The following is an 18,872-nucleotide window of genomic DNA, read 5'->3' as shown; positions in this document are numbered from 1 at the left end:
AATACGTGTCAATTGTTCTGGTGAAAGAACAATCATTTTTTTGTAAACAGGTGTCATTTTTAATGTGGAATGAGAGTTCCGAGAAGACCTGATAATAGAGATCCTAAAAGTAGGGGTAGAAACCCTCCTTTTTGAACAAGAATTTTTCTTCGTTTCTCGATATTTACTTTAGGTTTTACAAGTCTACGTAAAACAGTTTTGTAAGGTGTTAGACGATTCTTTACAGACGGACGAAGTTTTATATTGCCTTTTAAAACATTCAGACAACATTCACTGATAAAACGGATTGTTTTTTTGGGAGCACTTTTCAATAATGTTTTACGAACTTTTGTTGGGGAATTTTTCAATATGTGCAAAAAAGGTGAATGTGTTTTAAAAGAAATATTCTGTTTAGAACGTAAGTTGGTACGTCTCTTCCTCGTTTTCTTCATCTCGAGGTTTCAGGCATTCCTGAGGAAGATATATGGTTGAATGATCTGTATTAAAAATATCTGTTTGATAACGTAAAGGATCCGGTGTTGACTGGGAAAGATCAATATACAAATAACTGTGAGGTTCTATTGTTGCATCTATATATACTTTTTCAAGTTCCTTCATGCGATGAGGTTGAAGTTGTCGTGCAAAAACAGTAAATTGGTTCATATCTCGTGGATTTTTAAATATAACAAAATGTTTTACGTTCAAAGAAATATCTCTACAATTTTTTCCTTGGTGAAAAAGATTCTGTGTTATAAAAACAACTGAAATATTTTTGTGGTGACTACCTTTCGTAAAAAGATCTGCAACTTTTTCTCCTTCAGCAACCATCATAAGATCATCTAGCACTATAAGGGTAGGAGTTTTTCCGTTCCATGATTGCCAATTAACAATTCCTTTATGATATTCCACATTACCGATATTTTTTGGGATACTATTTTCCTGATCGTAACACCATACTATTTTTTTAACAGGTGTTTCGACAAAAGAAAAAATGGAATTAACAAGTTTTGTTACAAAAGTGGTTTTTCCACTTCCTGATGCTCCACAAACCATCATCGTAAAAGGATGGATAAGTTTAGGAAACATTTTATGTTAAGCAAAAATTTTACAGATTTGTATCCAGGAACTTGAAAGAAAATGACAGTTTACCAGACTATTACTACATTTTATATTTATTTTGTACAAGATTATATAATACAAATATACAATGTTAAATACACTAAAACAAAAAACTTGAACTTTGGACCTATAGGTTAAAACCTATTACAATATCTATTACAAATTAGGATTACAGACATATTTATAACCTAGTCTGTACGGTATCCGAAAGGAAATGATAAATGTTGGTGGTCAAAAAAACCTTTCATTAATACTGGCTGAAACAATTTCTTTTCATTTGTACTAATAACTTGAAACTGTTTTGTTCTTCTAATTCTAAAGATATTTTCTACTGTAACGTCAGATTTTTCATTGTTCATCATATCACACATAGTATCAAAGTTGACCAATTTTGATGTGGAAGTGTTTAAAGTGATCCCTTTAACTTTACAGATATATTGGGATTCAGAAAGAGGTTTCTTAATTTTCATACTGTAACTTTTTGGTCCTGTTGAGACAAACTCTTCACAAATTGCATCGGGACCGAAATCACTTAATTCATCGGTGAGATCCCCTAATTTATCACCTGTTCGGGGATGATATTCCATTTCAGGACTATCTATGTAAATCACCGAATCTGTGTCACAATAACATACCCTGTCATCCAATTTTTCAAGAAGTTCATACAGTTTCAAACGAGCATGACCATCGAGACCTTTTAGTAGAGTGGTCGGAAGGGGAGTCTTCGATTGGTAATAAAGGAAGTAGGAAACTGTTGATCCTAGAATGATGAAACCTTTTCCAATAGAAAGAGGACTTCATTCCGAGTTCAACGACCTATCGATCATCCTTCTATCTCAATTAGGCACGGAGATATAACGATTTGGAAATTTGCCAAAAATTCAAAAAAAAAGTAAAAAAAAGGTAAAAAAAAAAGTTCAAAAAAAAAAAATTCAAAAAAAAAAGTTAAAAAAAAAAAGTTCAAAAATCAAAGTTTGGGGTCAAAGGTCATTCACCATTTTTCAAAGGCCCGGACCGGCCCTGGTTTTAACATGCAGTGATAACTTCAACAATCGTTATTCATCATTTCCTAGGGGGCCCGGGCCGGCCCTGGTTTTCGATATACATACAGAAATAACATTACGATGGTTATTCACCATTTCCCAAGGGTCCGGACCGGCCCTGGTTTTAACATGCAGTGATAACTTCAACAATCGTTATTCATCATTTCCTAGGGGCCTGGGCCGGCCCTGGTTTTCGATATACATACAGAAATAACGTTACGATGGTTATTCACCATTTCCCAAAGGGTCCGGGCCGGCCCTGGTTTTAACATGCAGTGATAACTTCAACAATCGTTATTCATCATTTCCTAGGGGCCTGGGCCGGCCCTGGTTTTCGATATACATACAGAAATAACGTTACGATGGTTATTCACCATTTCCCAAAGGGTCCGGGCCGGCCCTGGTTTTAACATACAGTGATAATTTCACCAAACGTTGTTCATCATTTTCTGGGGCCCGGGCAGACCCTGGTTTTCAATAAATATCATTTGACACAAAACCCGGTTCCATATTTTTAAAGTGTCTGTTCTCTGTAGTTTCGTAAAAGATCGACTGCAAATAATCTTCTCCGGGTTTATTCCTCTTGTAAACCTTTAACCTCATCTCAAGACTGTTGATTACAATTTAACCCTTAACCTTTAAACATTACGTCTACCGACATATTGAAACACAGAATTTATAAACACCGGAGAACGAAAAAGACTCGAGAGTTTATCGACTCCTTCATTATTTCTCAATACTCTCAAATGTAACAGAGAACCTTCTCGAGACTGCTAATTGCTGCGTAACCTCTAACCTTTAGAATGATACATAGAGATACTGTCAGAGAATGTCAAAACAGCTTGTAAAATATGTTTTCCGATTCCCAATTACAATTTGACCGCTAATCTTTAAATGATACACGGAGGATGTGGATATGGAATATTTAGAGCAACCTTTCTTCACATTTACCGTCTGTAGCAGAACAGAAATGGAGAACGAAAACTTGGTAAGTAATTTGCATGTTTGTCTGTTTCAAACTTATTTTATGTAGAAAGACTAATCACGACTAGACCTACAGTTTACACCGGGTTCGAATTGCTAGGCCTCCCCGATGACGCAGTGGTAGCGTCGTTGTCTTGTAATCAAGGGTCCCGGGTTCGATTCCCGGTGTTAGGCCTCCCCGATGACACAGTGGTAGTGTCGTCGTTTTGTAATCAAGGGTCCCGGGTTCGATTCCCGGTGGAGGCACATTTCGGATCCTACTTTAAACTGTAGGTCCAGTCCCGATTAGCCTTACTGTGTATAAAGTGGACTTTAAACAACCAATCAAAATCAAGAGTTCGAATTGCTGTGTATTTTACCAGGTGTCAAACCCGGGACCTTAATTATGAGACATGTCACCATAGTGTCACGGAGATCGGACCTACAGTTTAAAATAGGATTCGAACCATTTTTATGGAATAGCAGATCCGGAACTCTGATTATAAAACAGCTATGTCACCAATGTATTATGAGAAAAACGTAATTAACATACAGGTATTTCATATTAATATAAAAATAACATATTTTCTGAATATATTTTATTATAAACATTTCATATCCATCTAGTCATATTTTACAATATATACAAAACCGGTCTCTGCAATTATATATATTTCATTTACTAAATCACCTAAACACTTTCTCATTTAATTTTTCGGGTGTAGACAAACAAAAATCGGACAACAGTGTTAGTGTATTAGTGGTATTAGTATTTATTTGTCCAATTTTCTTTTCTTTAGAAGTTCTGACATTTTACTCTCCATCTCCTTTTCATCGTTCTTTTTTGTCTCCTCCGTTTTTTGTTTTCGAATATTTTTGAAAACCTCCATCATTTCAAAACATACACGAAGGGATAAATGAGAAGGCACATACTGTGCCTGTTTTACATTTTCCAAAAAATCCCCAAATACTGGGGACGTGTTCTTTTTTTCTGATATGTAACTAAACATTTTAGTGAGCGTGTCGATTTGGACTTCCATATCACGGCAGACCTCCTCCAGGTTCTTCATCAGGTTCTCTGCTAATCCGTTCTCCTCGCAGAAATCTATGTAGCATGCGATCTGTCTTTCCACTTGGCGAGTTTGGACCTTGCTCCACAGATTCCTTCGTTCCCCGGAATGTTCTGTATCTTTTAGATTCCCATGCAATACATTGAATTCAAATGGTAGGGATGCCATATCTGAAAATATAAAGAAAATATGTTAGATATATCGCACGTAAACTACAGTTATACATTTTTATTTTAGAACAACCGGGGGCTGACCCTTTTCGAAACCTTCCTGTTATATGAGATGTCTCCTGTTGCTGCGCCTCCTTCTCCTGCTGCTACGCCACCGTCTCCTCCTGCTACGCCTCCCATCATCGATATCATCGATAAAAAGGATGGTGATTTATAGCCTGATCAATAAATATAGGTAATATTTTTCTCACCTTTTACTTTTACGCGTCTTCAACTTCTGATGTGTCGATCTCCTCGATGATATTCTGGAATTCACGGTAAGGTGGGGTCAAAGTTCTCGTAAACTGTTCTTCTACTTTATGCAGACTAGAAATAAAAAAAGATATACCTCTTATATCATCTCGTCGTAATGGGTTGTAACAATAATCCAATAATTCTTGCATTAACATTACAAATGGTCTCTCCGATGGCGCAGTGCTAGCATCGTTGCCTTGTAATCATAGACCCCGGGTTCGATACCCGGTGGAGACACATAGTGATTCGGATTCTACTTTAAACTGTAAGTCCAGTCCCGATTAACCTTACTGTGCATAAAGTGGACTTAAAACATTAAATCAATCAATGTTCGGATTTTACTTTAAACAATAGGACCAGTCCCGATTAATCTTACTGTGCATAAAGCGGACATACAACACTAAACCGATCAATCAATCGATCAATCAATCAAAACATTACAACAACGTAATAATCTTGACGCAGTGGTAGCATCGTTGCCTTGTAATCATAGACCCCGGGTTCGATACCCGGTGTAGACACACAGTGATTCGGATCCTACTTTAAACTGTAGGTCCAGTTCCGCTTAACCTTACTGTACATAAAGTGGACTTAAAACATTAAATCAATCAATGTTCGGATTTTACTTTACACAGCAGGTCCAGTCCTGATTAACCTTACTGTACATAAAACGGACTTACAACACTAAACCAATCAATCAATCAATCAATCGATCGATCAATCAAAACATTACAGCAACGTAATAATTTTGGCGCAGTGGTAGCGTCGTTGCCTTGTAATCAAGGGTCCCCGGGTTCGATACCCGGTGTAGAGACACAGTGATTCGGATCCTACTTTAAACTGTAGGTCCAGTTCCGCTTAACCTTACTGTACATAAAGTGGACTTAAAACATTAAATCAATCAATGTTCGGATTTTACTTTACACGGCAGGTCCAGTCCTGATTAACCTTACTGTACATAAAGCGGACTTACTGCTCCACAGATTCCTTCGTTCCCCGGAATGTTCTGTATCTTTTAGATTCCCATGCAATACATTGAATTCAAATGGTAGGGATGCCATATCTGAAAATATAAAGAAAATATGTTAGATATATCGCACGTAAACTACAGTTATACATTTTTATTTTAGAACAACCGGGGGCTGACCCTTTTCGAAACCTTCCTGTTATATGAGATGTTTCCTGTTGCTGCGCCTCCTTCTCCTGCTGCTACGCCACCGTCTCCTCCTGCTACGCCTCCCATCATCGATATCATCGATAAAAAGGATGGTGATTTATAGCCTGATCAATAAATATAGGTAATATTTTTCTCACCTTTTACTTTTACGCGTCTTCAACTTCTGATGTGTCGATCTCCTCGATGATATTCTGGAATTCACGGTAAGGTGGGGTCAAAGTTCTCGTAAACTGTTCTTCTACTTTATGCAGACTAGAAATAAAAAAAGATATACCTCTTATATCATCTCGTCGTAATGGGTTGTAACAATAATCCAATAATTCTTGCATTAACATTACAAATGGTCTCTCCGATGGCGCAGTGCTAGCATCGTTGCCTTGTAATCATAGACCCCGGGTTCGATACCCGGTGGAGACACATAGTGATTCGGATTCTACTTTAAACTGTAAGTCCAGTCCCGATTAACCTTACTGTGCATAAAGTGGACTTAAAACATTAAATCAATCAATGTTCGGATTTTACTTTAAACAATAGGACCAGTCCCGATTAATCTTACTGTGCATAAAGCGGACATACAACACTAAACCGATCAATCAATCGATCAATCAATCAAAACATTACAACAACGTAATAATCTTGACGCAGTGGTAGCATCGTTGCCTTGTAATCATAGACCCCGGGTTCGATACCCGGTGTAGACACACAGTGATTCGGATCCTACTTTAAACTGTAGGTCCAGTTCCGCTTAACCTTACTGTACATAAAGTGGACTTAAAACATTAAATCAATCAATGTTCGGATTTTACTTTACACAGCAGGTCCAGTCCTGATTAACCTTACTGTACATAAAGCGGACTTACAACACTAAACCAATCAATCAATCAATCAATCGATCGATCAATCAAAACATTACAGCAACGTAATAATTTTGGCGCAGTGGTAGCGTCGTTGCCTTGTAATCAAGGGTCCCCGGGTTCGATACCCGGTGTAGACACACAGTGATTCGGATCCTACTTTAAACTGTAGGTCCAGTTCCGCTTAACCTTACTGTACATAAAGTGGACTTAAAACATTAAATCAATCAATGTTCGGATTTTACTTTACACAGCAGGTACAGTCCTGATTAACCTTACTGTACATAAAGCGGACTTACAACACTAAACCAATCAATCAATCAATCAATCGATCGATCAATCAAAACATTACAGCAACGTAATAATTTTGGCGCAGTGGTAGCGTCGTTGCCTTGTAATCAAGGGTCCCCGGGTTCGATACCCGGTGGAGGCACATAGTGATTCGGATTCCACTTTAAACTGTAGGTCCACTCCCGATTAACCTTACTGTGCATAAAGCAGACTTACAACACTAAACCAATTAATCAATCGATCAATCAAAACATTACAGCAACGTAATAATTTTGGCACAGTGGTAACGTCGTTGCCTTGTAATCAAGGGTCCCGGGTTCGATACCCGGTGGAGGCACATAGTGATTCTGATTCCACTTTAAACTGTAGGTCCCTCCCGATTAACCTTACTGTGCATAAAGCGGACTTAAAACACTAAATCGATCAATCAATCGATCAATCAATTAAAATAGTAAAAAATATTAGGGGAGTCTTGTGAAAATTTTGGGAAGGTGTTAGGCAAAGACCTCTTGATTACAATATTCCGATTAGCCTATTTTGCGTTGTTATTGTTTAAGTCCACTTTATGTGCAGATAGGATAGTCGGGAAAACATTACAGCAACATAATAATTTTGGCGCAGTGGTAATGTCGTTGCCTTGTAATCAAGGGTCCCTGGGTTCGATACCCGGTGGAGACACATAATGATTCGGATTCCACTTTAAACTGTAGGTCCACTACCGGTTAACCTTACTGTGCATAAGTGGACTTACAACATCAATCAATCAATGTTCGGATTCCACTTTAAACCGTAGGTCCAGTCCCGATTAACCTTACTGTGCATAAAGCGGACTTACAACACTAAACCAATCAATCAATCGATCAATCAATCAAAACATTACAGCAACGTAATAATTTTGGCGCAGTGGTAGCGTCGTTGCCTTGTAATCAAGGGTCCCGGGTTCGATACCCGGTGGAGGCACATAGTGATTCGAATTCCACTTTAAACTGTAGGTCCACTCCCGATTAACCTTACTGTGCATAAAGTGGACTTAAAACACTAAATCGATCAATCAATCGATCAATCAATCAAAACATTACAGCAACGTAATAATCTTGTCGCAGTTGTAGCGTCGTTGCCTTGTAATCAAGGCCCCGGGTTCGATACCCGGTATTAACCTTACTGTGCATAAAGTGGGCTTAAAACATTCAATCAATCAATCAATATTCGGATTCTACTTTAAGGTTAATACTGTGCATAAACGGACTTCAAACACTAAACCAATCAATCAATCGATAAATCAATCAAAACATTACAACGTAATAATCTACCATCATATACTTACTATGATATACCTGCTAGATCACTGATAGTATCTATTCGAAACTGGCTCCGAAAGGTAGTCTCTGGAAAAAGACGACGGTCACACAGGGTGCTCACTGTGATGTAAACATAAACAGATCAATCGTCCTTATATACCTCATCCTCCTTGCTTATCACGCACCTATTTTCTTTGCGCATCCTCTCGCGCAAAGCGTCCAACGCCCACGTACCCCTCCTATCCTCTTCCCACCCCGGAATACTATACACACTATCTCCTTCCGCAAATTGTACTTTTTTTCTATTTACTTTATTTACTCCCTTTTTCTCCACAACTTTTTCCTTTTTCACTTCTCCCTCCATCGGTCGTCACCCTATACGGTCGTTACCTTATACCGACCACACATACAATGACGCCACTATCGTTAAACACGCACAAACATTTCCCGGAAACATACAACGAACTTTATCTCCAACCTTTACACCGTCCACAATACCTCCTTTGTTCTACCCCACTTCCATATCACCCAACAGTCCCACACTCACATCCTGATTTCGTCATTTCAAACTCTCATCTGTAACCTTTCACCTTTCTCGGGCAACACTCTCACTCATCATCCCACGCCGCCATCTCCCCATAGTCCAAAACCAATCAAAAGCCATCCCCATATCTCAAAAACCAACCAAAACCCAGACCCATATCTCAAACCCCGCCCATTTCTGGCCGAACTCCAAAACACAAACAATGCTTGCTTGTCCACTGCCCTTTATCATCAATTGATCTTTCATCGATCTTTTCCAATCAATTGATTTATCGACCCATATCCGGGAACATAACTACTACATCTTCTATGACATAAGTTTCAAAAAGTGTTTCTTTGTGATATTGTGCTGTTTCTTATGCTCAGCTTATGACGCACATACTTCTTTGTTTTCTCTTTAGCCTCTAAGTCCGGTACCACCACCGCTTGATCTAATTTATCCTTCGGCAGGCACGCATCTAGAAATATTTGTCGGGGGAGGGTGTCCGGGCCAAGTGTTTCAGAAAAAATTATAATAATAACATTAACGACAACAATTAAGCAAATGTTTAAATTAATACATTAATATACCTAGTCTTACCATAAATACTGTCCCAAAGTTGTAAGTAAATAGACACAAAATGGTGATAGATATTGTAATATCAGAATAACATGAGGTGCATGGATGCATTAAGAACCAAAATCACAAATAATTATTCGAAATGGCCACCTTTAGCACTGACAAACTTCTGAAGTCTTCGTAGCCACGCATCAATGGAATTACGCAACACATCAAGTGGAAACTCCGCAGCTGCCTTCTGAAGAGACCGCTTTAAACTGTCAATATTGGGATGTCTCTTCTTGCAAGCAATCTCCTGAAGCTTGGACCACAATTTGTAGTCCAAGGGGTTTAAGTCTGGACTGGCAGAATGACAATCTGACGTCGATATGAAGTCAGGAACATTTGCCTCCAACCACTGCTGGGTGGTGCGTGCTTTGTGTGCTGGTGCTGAGTCCTGCTGGAAGCTCCAGTTCTCTCCATGGAAGATGGTGTCGGTAAGATTCTTGCATAGTTTCTCAAGCACTGTCTGCTGGTACACTTTGGCTGATGTTTTTACCCCTTTTTCACAGAAATGGAGCGTGCCGTCATAGCAAATGTTCCAAACTTCATTTCCACTTCAGATTGGCCTTCTGCAAGTCCGGACCTATACCTTTTGTACTACAAATTCTGGTCCAAGCTTCAGGAGATGGCTTGGAAGAAGAGACATCCCAATATTGAAAGTTTAAAGCGGTCGATCTCTTCTGAAGGCAGTTGCTCATTTTCCAGTCGATGTGTTGCGTAATTCAATTGATGCGTGGCCACGAAGACTTCAGAAGTGTGTCAGTGCTAAAGGTGGCCATTTCGAATAATTATTTGTGATTTTGGTTCATAATGCATCCACAGGCCCGTAGCCAGGATTTGTTACTAGGGGGGGCAAAATTAATCCATGAGGGGGCAAATTTTTAATACATGGTGTCGCTCTTAGTTACAGTAGTGTTCAAGGAAAGTCCACACTTATCTTAAAATATATCACACACAAATGCATAAATAAAATAATACTGAGTCAAATGTATAGACAATTTTCACCATTAACAATAATTATTATTTTTCAGAGATGATACTTTTTTTTTATTTCAAGGCAAGCTGCCAGTCGCATTCAGTAACGGCTCGTGGATGAAATTATTATGTGCATGGATATTCTACCATGCAATGACTTATTTCATATTAACAATATTTTAACAAATGAACTGAAACATAGCAAGAACAAAATTTAGAGAAGCTACAGTACTCACCCATTCTTGAAAAATAGAATTCCTATGCTCCTGCTTCCTGAATTCCTGAACTATCACACTTGATACTAATCACATTCTCACATTGTTTCCCAATTAACCCAATAAGTTCTCTATGCACCATGCATCAATGTATCCAAAAAGTAGACATATGAAGGAAACAAAAATTGAGCATCTCAACAGCAACACTTTCAACTTTAATTATACACTTGTCTATTGAAATTTCCTTTACAAGCAACTCCATCAACATCAACAGTCTGTTGTGTTTTGTCACTGTTTCACATTTTCTTGGGGGAAGAAATGTTCAGCTCTTCATGTAATAAATTTACATTTAACTCGTGCAACATGTTCATCACTTTAATATTAATTCATTCTGCACCAAACACATCCAACGAATATAGTATTATTTTCAACACGAATACAAACAATAGTTTCTTGTGTTCCTTATTACATCATGCCTTAGTTTGTTCTCCAGAATACATAATCAAAACAGCTGCAACCTTCTTGTTCTATTTTTGTTAAAGCAGTGTAAAAATTTGTCCAGGTCAAGGTTTTCAGTTCTCTTCTTTTCGAAGGCGAGAAAGGTGAGTTTTGATTGTCGGGTAGTAGACATTGACCTCCTTCTTGGGCTATCTATATGGGTTAAAACAGAAAATGTAGATTCACACATTGCTGTACTACAAGGAAATGTTCGCACTGTTGCTAGCAACTTGTATGTGTCCTCAAAAGCTGTTCTCTGCTTGTAAACTTCCTGAAATATGCACGGATCATCAAATTTTTGCAAGTAGTTCTTCACAACTTTTACCTCTTCTTTGGAAGGTACACATACACCCAATTCTCGAAGATATTTTAAATTATCATAATCAAGGTTCTCCGCTGCCTCAAGTCCTGTTAACAGTTCTTCATTGCTGGAAAATCTGCGAGCAAGTTCACATACAATAACATCAATCACCGAATAAAATATTCTCTTTAAATTTTCTGAAGAGAAACTTGATCCTATTTTTTCAGTGATGACAAAATCTGAAAATGACGTATTTGCTTTTCGTCTCTTGCATGGAAGCAGAGATGAGAAACTTTCGGCAGTACCATCATGAGCATTCTCATATTTCCTATTTTCTACCTTTATTAGAGTTCTAGATTCTTCTAGAAGCACTTCTAGTGTCTCTTCATTACGTTTGTCAGATATGAAATCAGTAGTTGCCTTGATAATATTAGAACTATCTACTAAACTTGTAGTGCGTGATTGAAGACTTTTATTTGCAGGTTCAAGGGCTTCAAGTACCATTTTCATAAGGACTAATATAAATCTGAACTCAAACTTCTTCAGGACATTCAAAAGACCTACACTTTGAACAATGTCTTCTCCATCAAACTGTGTTCGCTGGGATTTTACTTCTTCAAGCGCAGCTAGAATAAGGTCAAAGTTATTGTAAATTATTCTGATCATTTGCAAGTGTCCAGACCACCTCTGAGGCAATAATCGCACCAACTGCTGTCCATTGTATAATCTGTTCACCTTATGACATTTCAGGAAACAATAAAGTGTACCACACTGCTGAAAAAAATGTTGAACACTGTCCTCAAAGTCTGTAGCTTTCATTACAACAAGGTGAAGACGGTGATTGGCACAATGTATGTAAGGAATATTTCGCCCTGCACTTTTCTTTATTAATGCTTGAACTCCGCCTTCACGGCCACTCATAACCGATGCTCCGTCATAGCATTGACTTAACACATTTTGAGTTGAGAGTCCAGAGTCTTGAAGTTCTTTCAGAGTTAAGTCTGCAAATGTTTGTGCATCCAATTTTTCAGAAGACTTCATGCAAAGAAGAGATTCATTTGGCTTGCCATCCTTGACGTAACGAATTCCAATAGCTATCTGCTCACGGTTGTTTTTGTCTTTTGTTCCATCCTCAAGCAGGCTAAACCATGGTACATCAGCTGAAAGAACATCACTTACAATATCTTGTTTAACCATTTCAGCCATAATGCTTATAACTTCATTTTGAATTTCTGGGGATGTATATGTTGCATTTCCTGGCATAATTTTACTAGCTTCTTTGAGCTTTTCATCTTTTTTCAAAAACAAACTAAATAAGTTCATAAATAAACTGCGTTCTTCACTTTCCTCCAAGCTGTAATCGCCTCGTAATGGTAATTCATTTACCACTAGAAACTGAATAACCTCTGCAATGGATTTTACATAATATCTTCTTTGTTCTAACACATTGTCTTTTAAAAGTATCGAGACAGAGCAACCTTTAGATTCCCTGTTCCTTTTTTCTTTCCACTTCTGCATTGCTTCAAGATGGGAATCTGAAGTGGAATGCTTTGGAAAACCTTTCTCTTTGCTAAGAGCATTTTTCCAGTTCGTAAATCCTCTAACTGTAAAAACATTCTCTTTTGAACCGCATGAGTTAAACTGCCTACATGCATAGCAAAATGCAGCATCCCTGGAAGGTGAATATTCTAGCCATATATACTGCTTGAACCAGTCCTCTCTAAATCCTCTTCCATCTTTTCTCGGATAGACTTTTAACTTTACTTGTTTTATATCATCACCTAATGTTGAAATATCACTGGGTACTGACGTGTTATTGTTGTGAGTCGAAAATACTTTCACCTCAGCAAGGAGATGCTCGTTTTCAGATGATGGCGAGGCTGGGGGAAAATCATTAGACACTGTACCTCAGTTTGTGAACTTCTTGCTCCTCACTATGAATTTATCCATCTTTCTCTGAAAAATCAGTCCATTAACACACAGTTGAACTTAATTGGCACTCACATCGATACTCAATGAAACTGTCATCATGGAGAATTCATGTCATTTATGTAGAACAGTTTGCTCTTGTCCAGAAGTAGTTGGTGGATGAAGCTGCAGCTCATGGATGCAGAAAGTCAGCAGTGAAAACCTCTTTTAGATGGCAACCAAAATTAATTGTCCTGCAAATACCATTTTTTTAAAAGTTCAAACAGGCAGTTTTATAACATTACACAGAATGTTCGACAAACCATATCCAAAGATGTAAAAATAAAAGAACAAAGATCATGCTGCACTTATTGCCAATCAGAAGATATAGTTGTCTATTCACAAGTTCGACAATTAACAAACTGTGTTTAATCACGTTTCAATTTATCTTATTTAAACTATAGCGTTATAAATAGAACTACAAATAAAATCCTTCGTTTTGTGTTGATTGTACGCATATGTAGTGATAGCTTCTCAATGGACAAATGGTAGGCATAGTATGTTCTTGCCAGTCTCTTAGACTTTCCATTCAGCTTATTATTATTCTCATTGTCTATGTTAAAGTTGAATACTACATAGATTAAAATAAAACTTTGTAGAAATTTATTTCTAGTTTGTGTATTTTAGTGCCTATTTCTCTTGTTTTGAATGCATTTTGCAATCTACAAAATGAGGGGTGAAGTGTACCAAACTACTCTGTAGAATTTCCAGAAAAAAATAAACAACTTTTAAGATGATATCAGAACTGAAATTATGAAATCTAATTTTTTAAGAGCCGGAATCTATCTACTTAATCTACCCCAGAGGTATTCATTTCAAATCAACCTCTCTCATCTTTGCGACTTAACCTCACCCTCGTGACTTGCCCAAGCCATCGCCTTCCCTCATCCTTACAAAGCCGGCCCCCGTGGCGGAGTGGTTATCACATCACGCTACGACATCAGGGGTCCCGGGTTCGAGTCCCGGCCTGGGCATGGTTGTTTGTGAGTGTCCATTCATCAATTTCGTCATATCATCACTCATCCGCATCTTCGCAAATTAGCCAAAAGTGGCACAAAATGCGAAGTAAAATAAAGCAAATAAAAAATCATCCTCACAAGTCTTCCGGAGGATGAGGTGTGTAGATTTTTTTTGCCAGTTTTGGTTAATCACGCCGAAGAGGATGATTCGTGATTAGTTTTAATCGATGAAGGGACACACACAAAGAACACATGAGTTCAGCTTTGTGCAAATTTGTGCACAGAAACGCTACTGTGAGACTGAACCTACAGTTTAACACCGGATTTGAACCAATCTGTCTCCACTAGGTATCGAATAAGGGACAATTTGATTAAAGAACACTCATACCCAGGCCGAGACTCGAATCGAGGAACTTCGGTGTCCGGTGGCAAGATTGAAATTGGACCACTAAAAGAACTGGATCACCAAGCCGGATGAGTGCCTCCATTCACCTCCTGAACTATGCATTATAGTGAGAGAAAGGGGGCAGTGGATGAGAAAGAGAGAAGAATGGAGAGAGCTATTTTTTAAAAAAATAATAAAGTCTTGTACAATAAATGTTCTGAATTACAAGTTTAATTCCTTACACTCCCAAAATGTATTTGATACAGTTTTGAAAACAACCGTGTGCAGGACCAGCTCAAGGTAAAATTTTCACCCAGGCGAGGTGGATTATTGGCGCCCCCGTACTTTTCACCCTCCCCCACAATTTTATACCCTGGTCTCTCTACTTTCCACCTTTATCCAATAAGAAACATGGCCGTGTTGTATATTTAAGTTTTTAATGACGAAAAGTAATAGTCTTATTTCTTACAAACGTTAAATGTTACTGTTAAAGAACACGTTCGTTGCAGGAATGTATTTATTATTTAATACCTACATAATAATATATAAATAACAATAATTTCTTGGGTTAAATTTCTACATAAGTTTGCAATAAATTATGATATGCCACAGTAGCTTACATTAATTTTTCGTCTACACAAATCCAATTCTCTTTGAAACAAATAGTCACGCTTACACCACATATGATCAGAAATAAGGTTCCGACATTATTCAAGGCGGATGCACAGTTTGTCACCCATCCATGGGCGTCCGGAAGGGGGGACAAGGCGAGGTCGTGCCCCCCCTGGAAAATGAAAGTCAACCAAAAATTATGTATTTCACACATATAATTTCATTTTAGCCACAATAATATGGGTTAATTATTGCATTAACACCATAAATTCAAATTTAAGCAATGTTTTTTTTAGGGAACTAGACTCTTTTGGGGGAAAATGTGACTTGTTTGCCCCCCTGGAAAAATATCTTCCTTTCCCCTCCCTGGAAAATATCCTGCGGACGTCCATGCGACCCACCCCCTCCCCCCGAGGACGGAGCCCTGGCCACTCTCTTGAGTCGCACGAATAATAGTGTGAATCATAGTGAAAATAGTTATTTTTTCTGATAGCTTGAAAGGGGTCTCGTTTAAATACAATAGCGTACTTGAATTTTCAAATATCTGCCTGCAAATTTAACGGAACTTCTGATGGGTTTTTTCCCATGATCTTTTTCATCCCTATGACGTCACGATTTTACAATTGTCTCGGCTTACCAAACACGGCCGTTATAACAGACTTTCCAAAGCGGACGGCAATCAGGTTTGCCCTCACCATCATCCCTACGGACCGCCCTCCCTTCGTGACTCATCCTCAGACGTCCTCATCCTTGGGAATCACCTCGCCCACACCCTCACGAGTCACGTAACCCAAGACTTCATCTTTCCTCATCCTTACAAGTTTTCCGGAGGCAGAATTTTATTTCGGGTAGGGGGGGGGTCATCCCTTATCAACAGCCGTCATCTAAAGGCAATAAAGTGTGGGGATAGCACTGATGATGAATTTATCAGTATATTGTAACTTATTATACAAGATGTTTAATCTTACTAAGGAAGTAAAGTTAATTACCACCAGGCACGTAGCTAGGGAGAGGGTTCGGACGGCTGAAGTCCCCACGAAATCCTACAAATGTTTTTGGCTTATACACCTACCGCTTTGAAGCTCCTCCGAAATGAAATTATGCATGCGCATAGCATATTTATTCTTTTCTATATTGGTTCTAAACATTCAATTGACTAATATGTACCCCCTCCAACTTTTTTGATTTTAGATGGGAGGTGCTGATAATGACTGCCTCCCCCCTCCCCCCGCAGAAATAAAATTCTGGCTACGGACCTGATTACCGCTATACAGTATTTTCGTCAAATGTACGATTTCGGGGGGCCACTGCCCCTAGAGCCCACCCCCTGGCTACGTGCTTGGCCACAGGGGGTGAGGATGAGGTCCGCCCTCATGAGGGTTGCCTTCTGGATGGTAAACATCTCTGAACTCGCGTACAAATTCATTGCTGAATATTTTTACAGAGAAAGCCATTGGTTCTGACTGCTTAACTTATTGACAAGCACAAAAAAACAAGAAAAAAACGAAATAACCTTTTCTTTAGACACCTCTCAGTGATGAAAAAGAACGTTATTTTGCACCAAAAATGTGTAAAATGTGTGGGATGGCTTTGGTATATGGGTGTGCGTAAAAATCCACGAAAAACGTTTATTAAAATGGGAAAGCGTGAATATATTCAAAAGAGATTAGGTCGGAAGGATTGACATTTTAAAATGCATTATACTGGACGGAAGTGGCGTGATCAAAAAAGTATGAGAACCAGAGGTATACAAGGTACACACATTTACTACGAATATGTTTTAAATGAATGGTAAAATAAAAATAAGGCATACATAAAATAATGATAAAAAATACAAAATTATATGCAAAATCAGAAAACCATGGCAAATATACATAAATGCAAAAAATAATAAAAAATAATAAAAATACTTTTACATAAGCAAAAAAATAAAAATTGAGGAATAGAGACACGCGCGTGAGCATGCACAGTTATAAAACACTAAAAATGATTTTTGAAGTAATCAGTGGCGTGCCCAATGGGAATTCGTGGGTGTCAAACTAGTCCTTGTTTTGGAGAACTATTTTCATAACCCCTTCGGTAATGAAACGAAGTCAATGAAGTCCAATAAGTGGAAATCATTATATCTATAACATCCATTCACAGTGGATAACATTGTTATCCGTGTGTACTTTTACTCCCGTACCGCTCACGCAAGAAGGAAGGTTTTTCCTTTGCATTAAAATCAATCCTGAGTACTATCTGATATAACATTATAGGTGTTGCCTACTCTTACGGCGGGCACTCTACATGCTGGCAACGAAAGTGGGGAGCGAGGTATACACAGCAGACCAACCAGACAACAGCGGTGGCGCCGAGAGTTACGATGTGGCAGGAGGAAGTACTACGCGCACCTCGTTCTACAGGCTGTTGTGTTTCTTGTGCTGGATTATTCGCTACCCCGCTTCCCACTTCCCTTGCCAGCATCTAGATTGCCCGCCGTTAAGAATGAACAAGATCTATAGGCACTTATTAATTTTTTTTTTAAAAAAAGAAATACAGAGGGCACACGGATAAATAATATTTAGGTTTGCCCAAATTATCACTTGCCGACCTCCTTGGCAGAGTGGTTAGCGACGCGAGAGTTTCCTGGTTCGAATCCCGTTTTGGGGATGAATGTTCCTTGTGAGCGTCCCTACACTTATTCCCATTAAATTTTTTTAATTATTTTTTGTTCTCCAATATTTAATTTAAATTATTTAACCACCAGTTTCATCATATTATCACTCATCCTCATCTTCCCAATTAGCCAAAAGTAGCAGAAAGCGAAGTGAAATGAATGAAATCAACCAATGAATCAAATTATTACTTTCAATAAAATCTTCAATGAAAGCCTTTCTTGTTTTCGATGCAATGCTCGAATCCATGCATTTTGTGTGTGTAGGGGAGGAACAGTGTTTCAAACCAATATGTACTATAGAAGCAATAATTGTAATGGTGTTCTTTTGTGTATATACGAATGTATATGTGGGCATTTTCAAATCTGTATAACATGAATTACTTCCTTTCGGTCGAGGCCCCAACATGTCACTGTGAATTTGAAAGTCAGTCTGACCGTCTGACGTGATATGACAGGGTTTTATTTAATGTTAGATGAGGTAAATAAACTCAAACTTACCTTGCAACTCGTTCCTGAAATATCTCCAAGTTTCTCTAACACATCCGTAGCACATCCATGTGACAAGAGGAATGCGACTCTTTCTCTCCCTAAACACCACAACGGCTCTCGTCCGGCATCGGAACCAGATGTCGAAGTGGATGGGGGGTTGCAAGTTGGTTCAAGTTACAAGGTGCCTTCAGTTTGACCTCAAGATTCTCGCATTCCAAACATTTGGAAGTTTCGCTACACTCTGGTCAAGTCGCGGACACCAAAGCTTGGTTTTCAGTAAAGATTGAACTTTTCCCATTAGTTCAAAGCAACATGCTTCGTCCATGCATAATAGTTTCTGTAATTTTCTTCTTCATTCAATCTTTGTTCATTATGCTAATTCGTAATTGTTATCGCGAAAAACATTTCC

At 38.4% G+C, this 18,872-nt stretch overlaps 1 protein-coding gene across 1 annotated transcript; it reads right to left on the bottom strand.

Moving 5' to 3' along the window:
• Window positions 1–4,604: 4,604 nt before the first annotated feature.
• LOC145994059 (zinc finger MYM-type protein 1-like) lies at window positions 4,605–16,016 on the bottom strand. Its single transcript, XM_083130144.1, has 4 exons — window positions 15,953–16,016; window positions 11,279–13,271; window positions 5,966–6,067; window positions 4,605–4,710 (listed from the first exon to the last, which is right to left on the bottom strand). Exons 1-4 carry the CDS (start codon window positions 16,014–16,016, stop codon window positions 4,605–4,607), a joined length of 2,265 nt encoding a protein of 754 aa, XP_082986270.1.
• Window positions 16,017–18,872: the final 2,856 nt, after the last annotated feature.

The sequence above is a fragment of the Lepisma saccharinum genome, chromosome 10 (assembly GCF_977018435.1).
Source record: "Lepisma saccharinum chromosome 10, izLepSacc3.1, whole genome shotgun sequence".
Classification (NCBI taxonomy): Eukaryota; Metazoa; Arthropoda; class Insecta; order Zygentoma; family Lepismatidae; genus Lepisma; species Lepisma saccharinum.
Note: the sequence above shows the minus strand (reverse complement) of the source record. Positions and strands in the feature narration are given on the sequence as shown.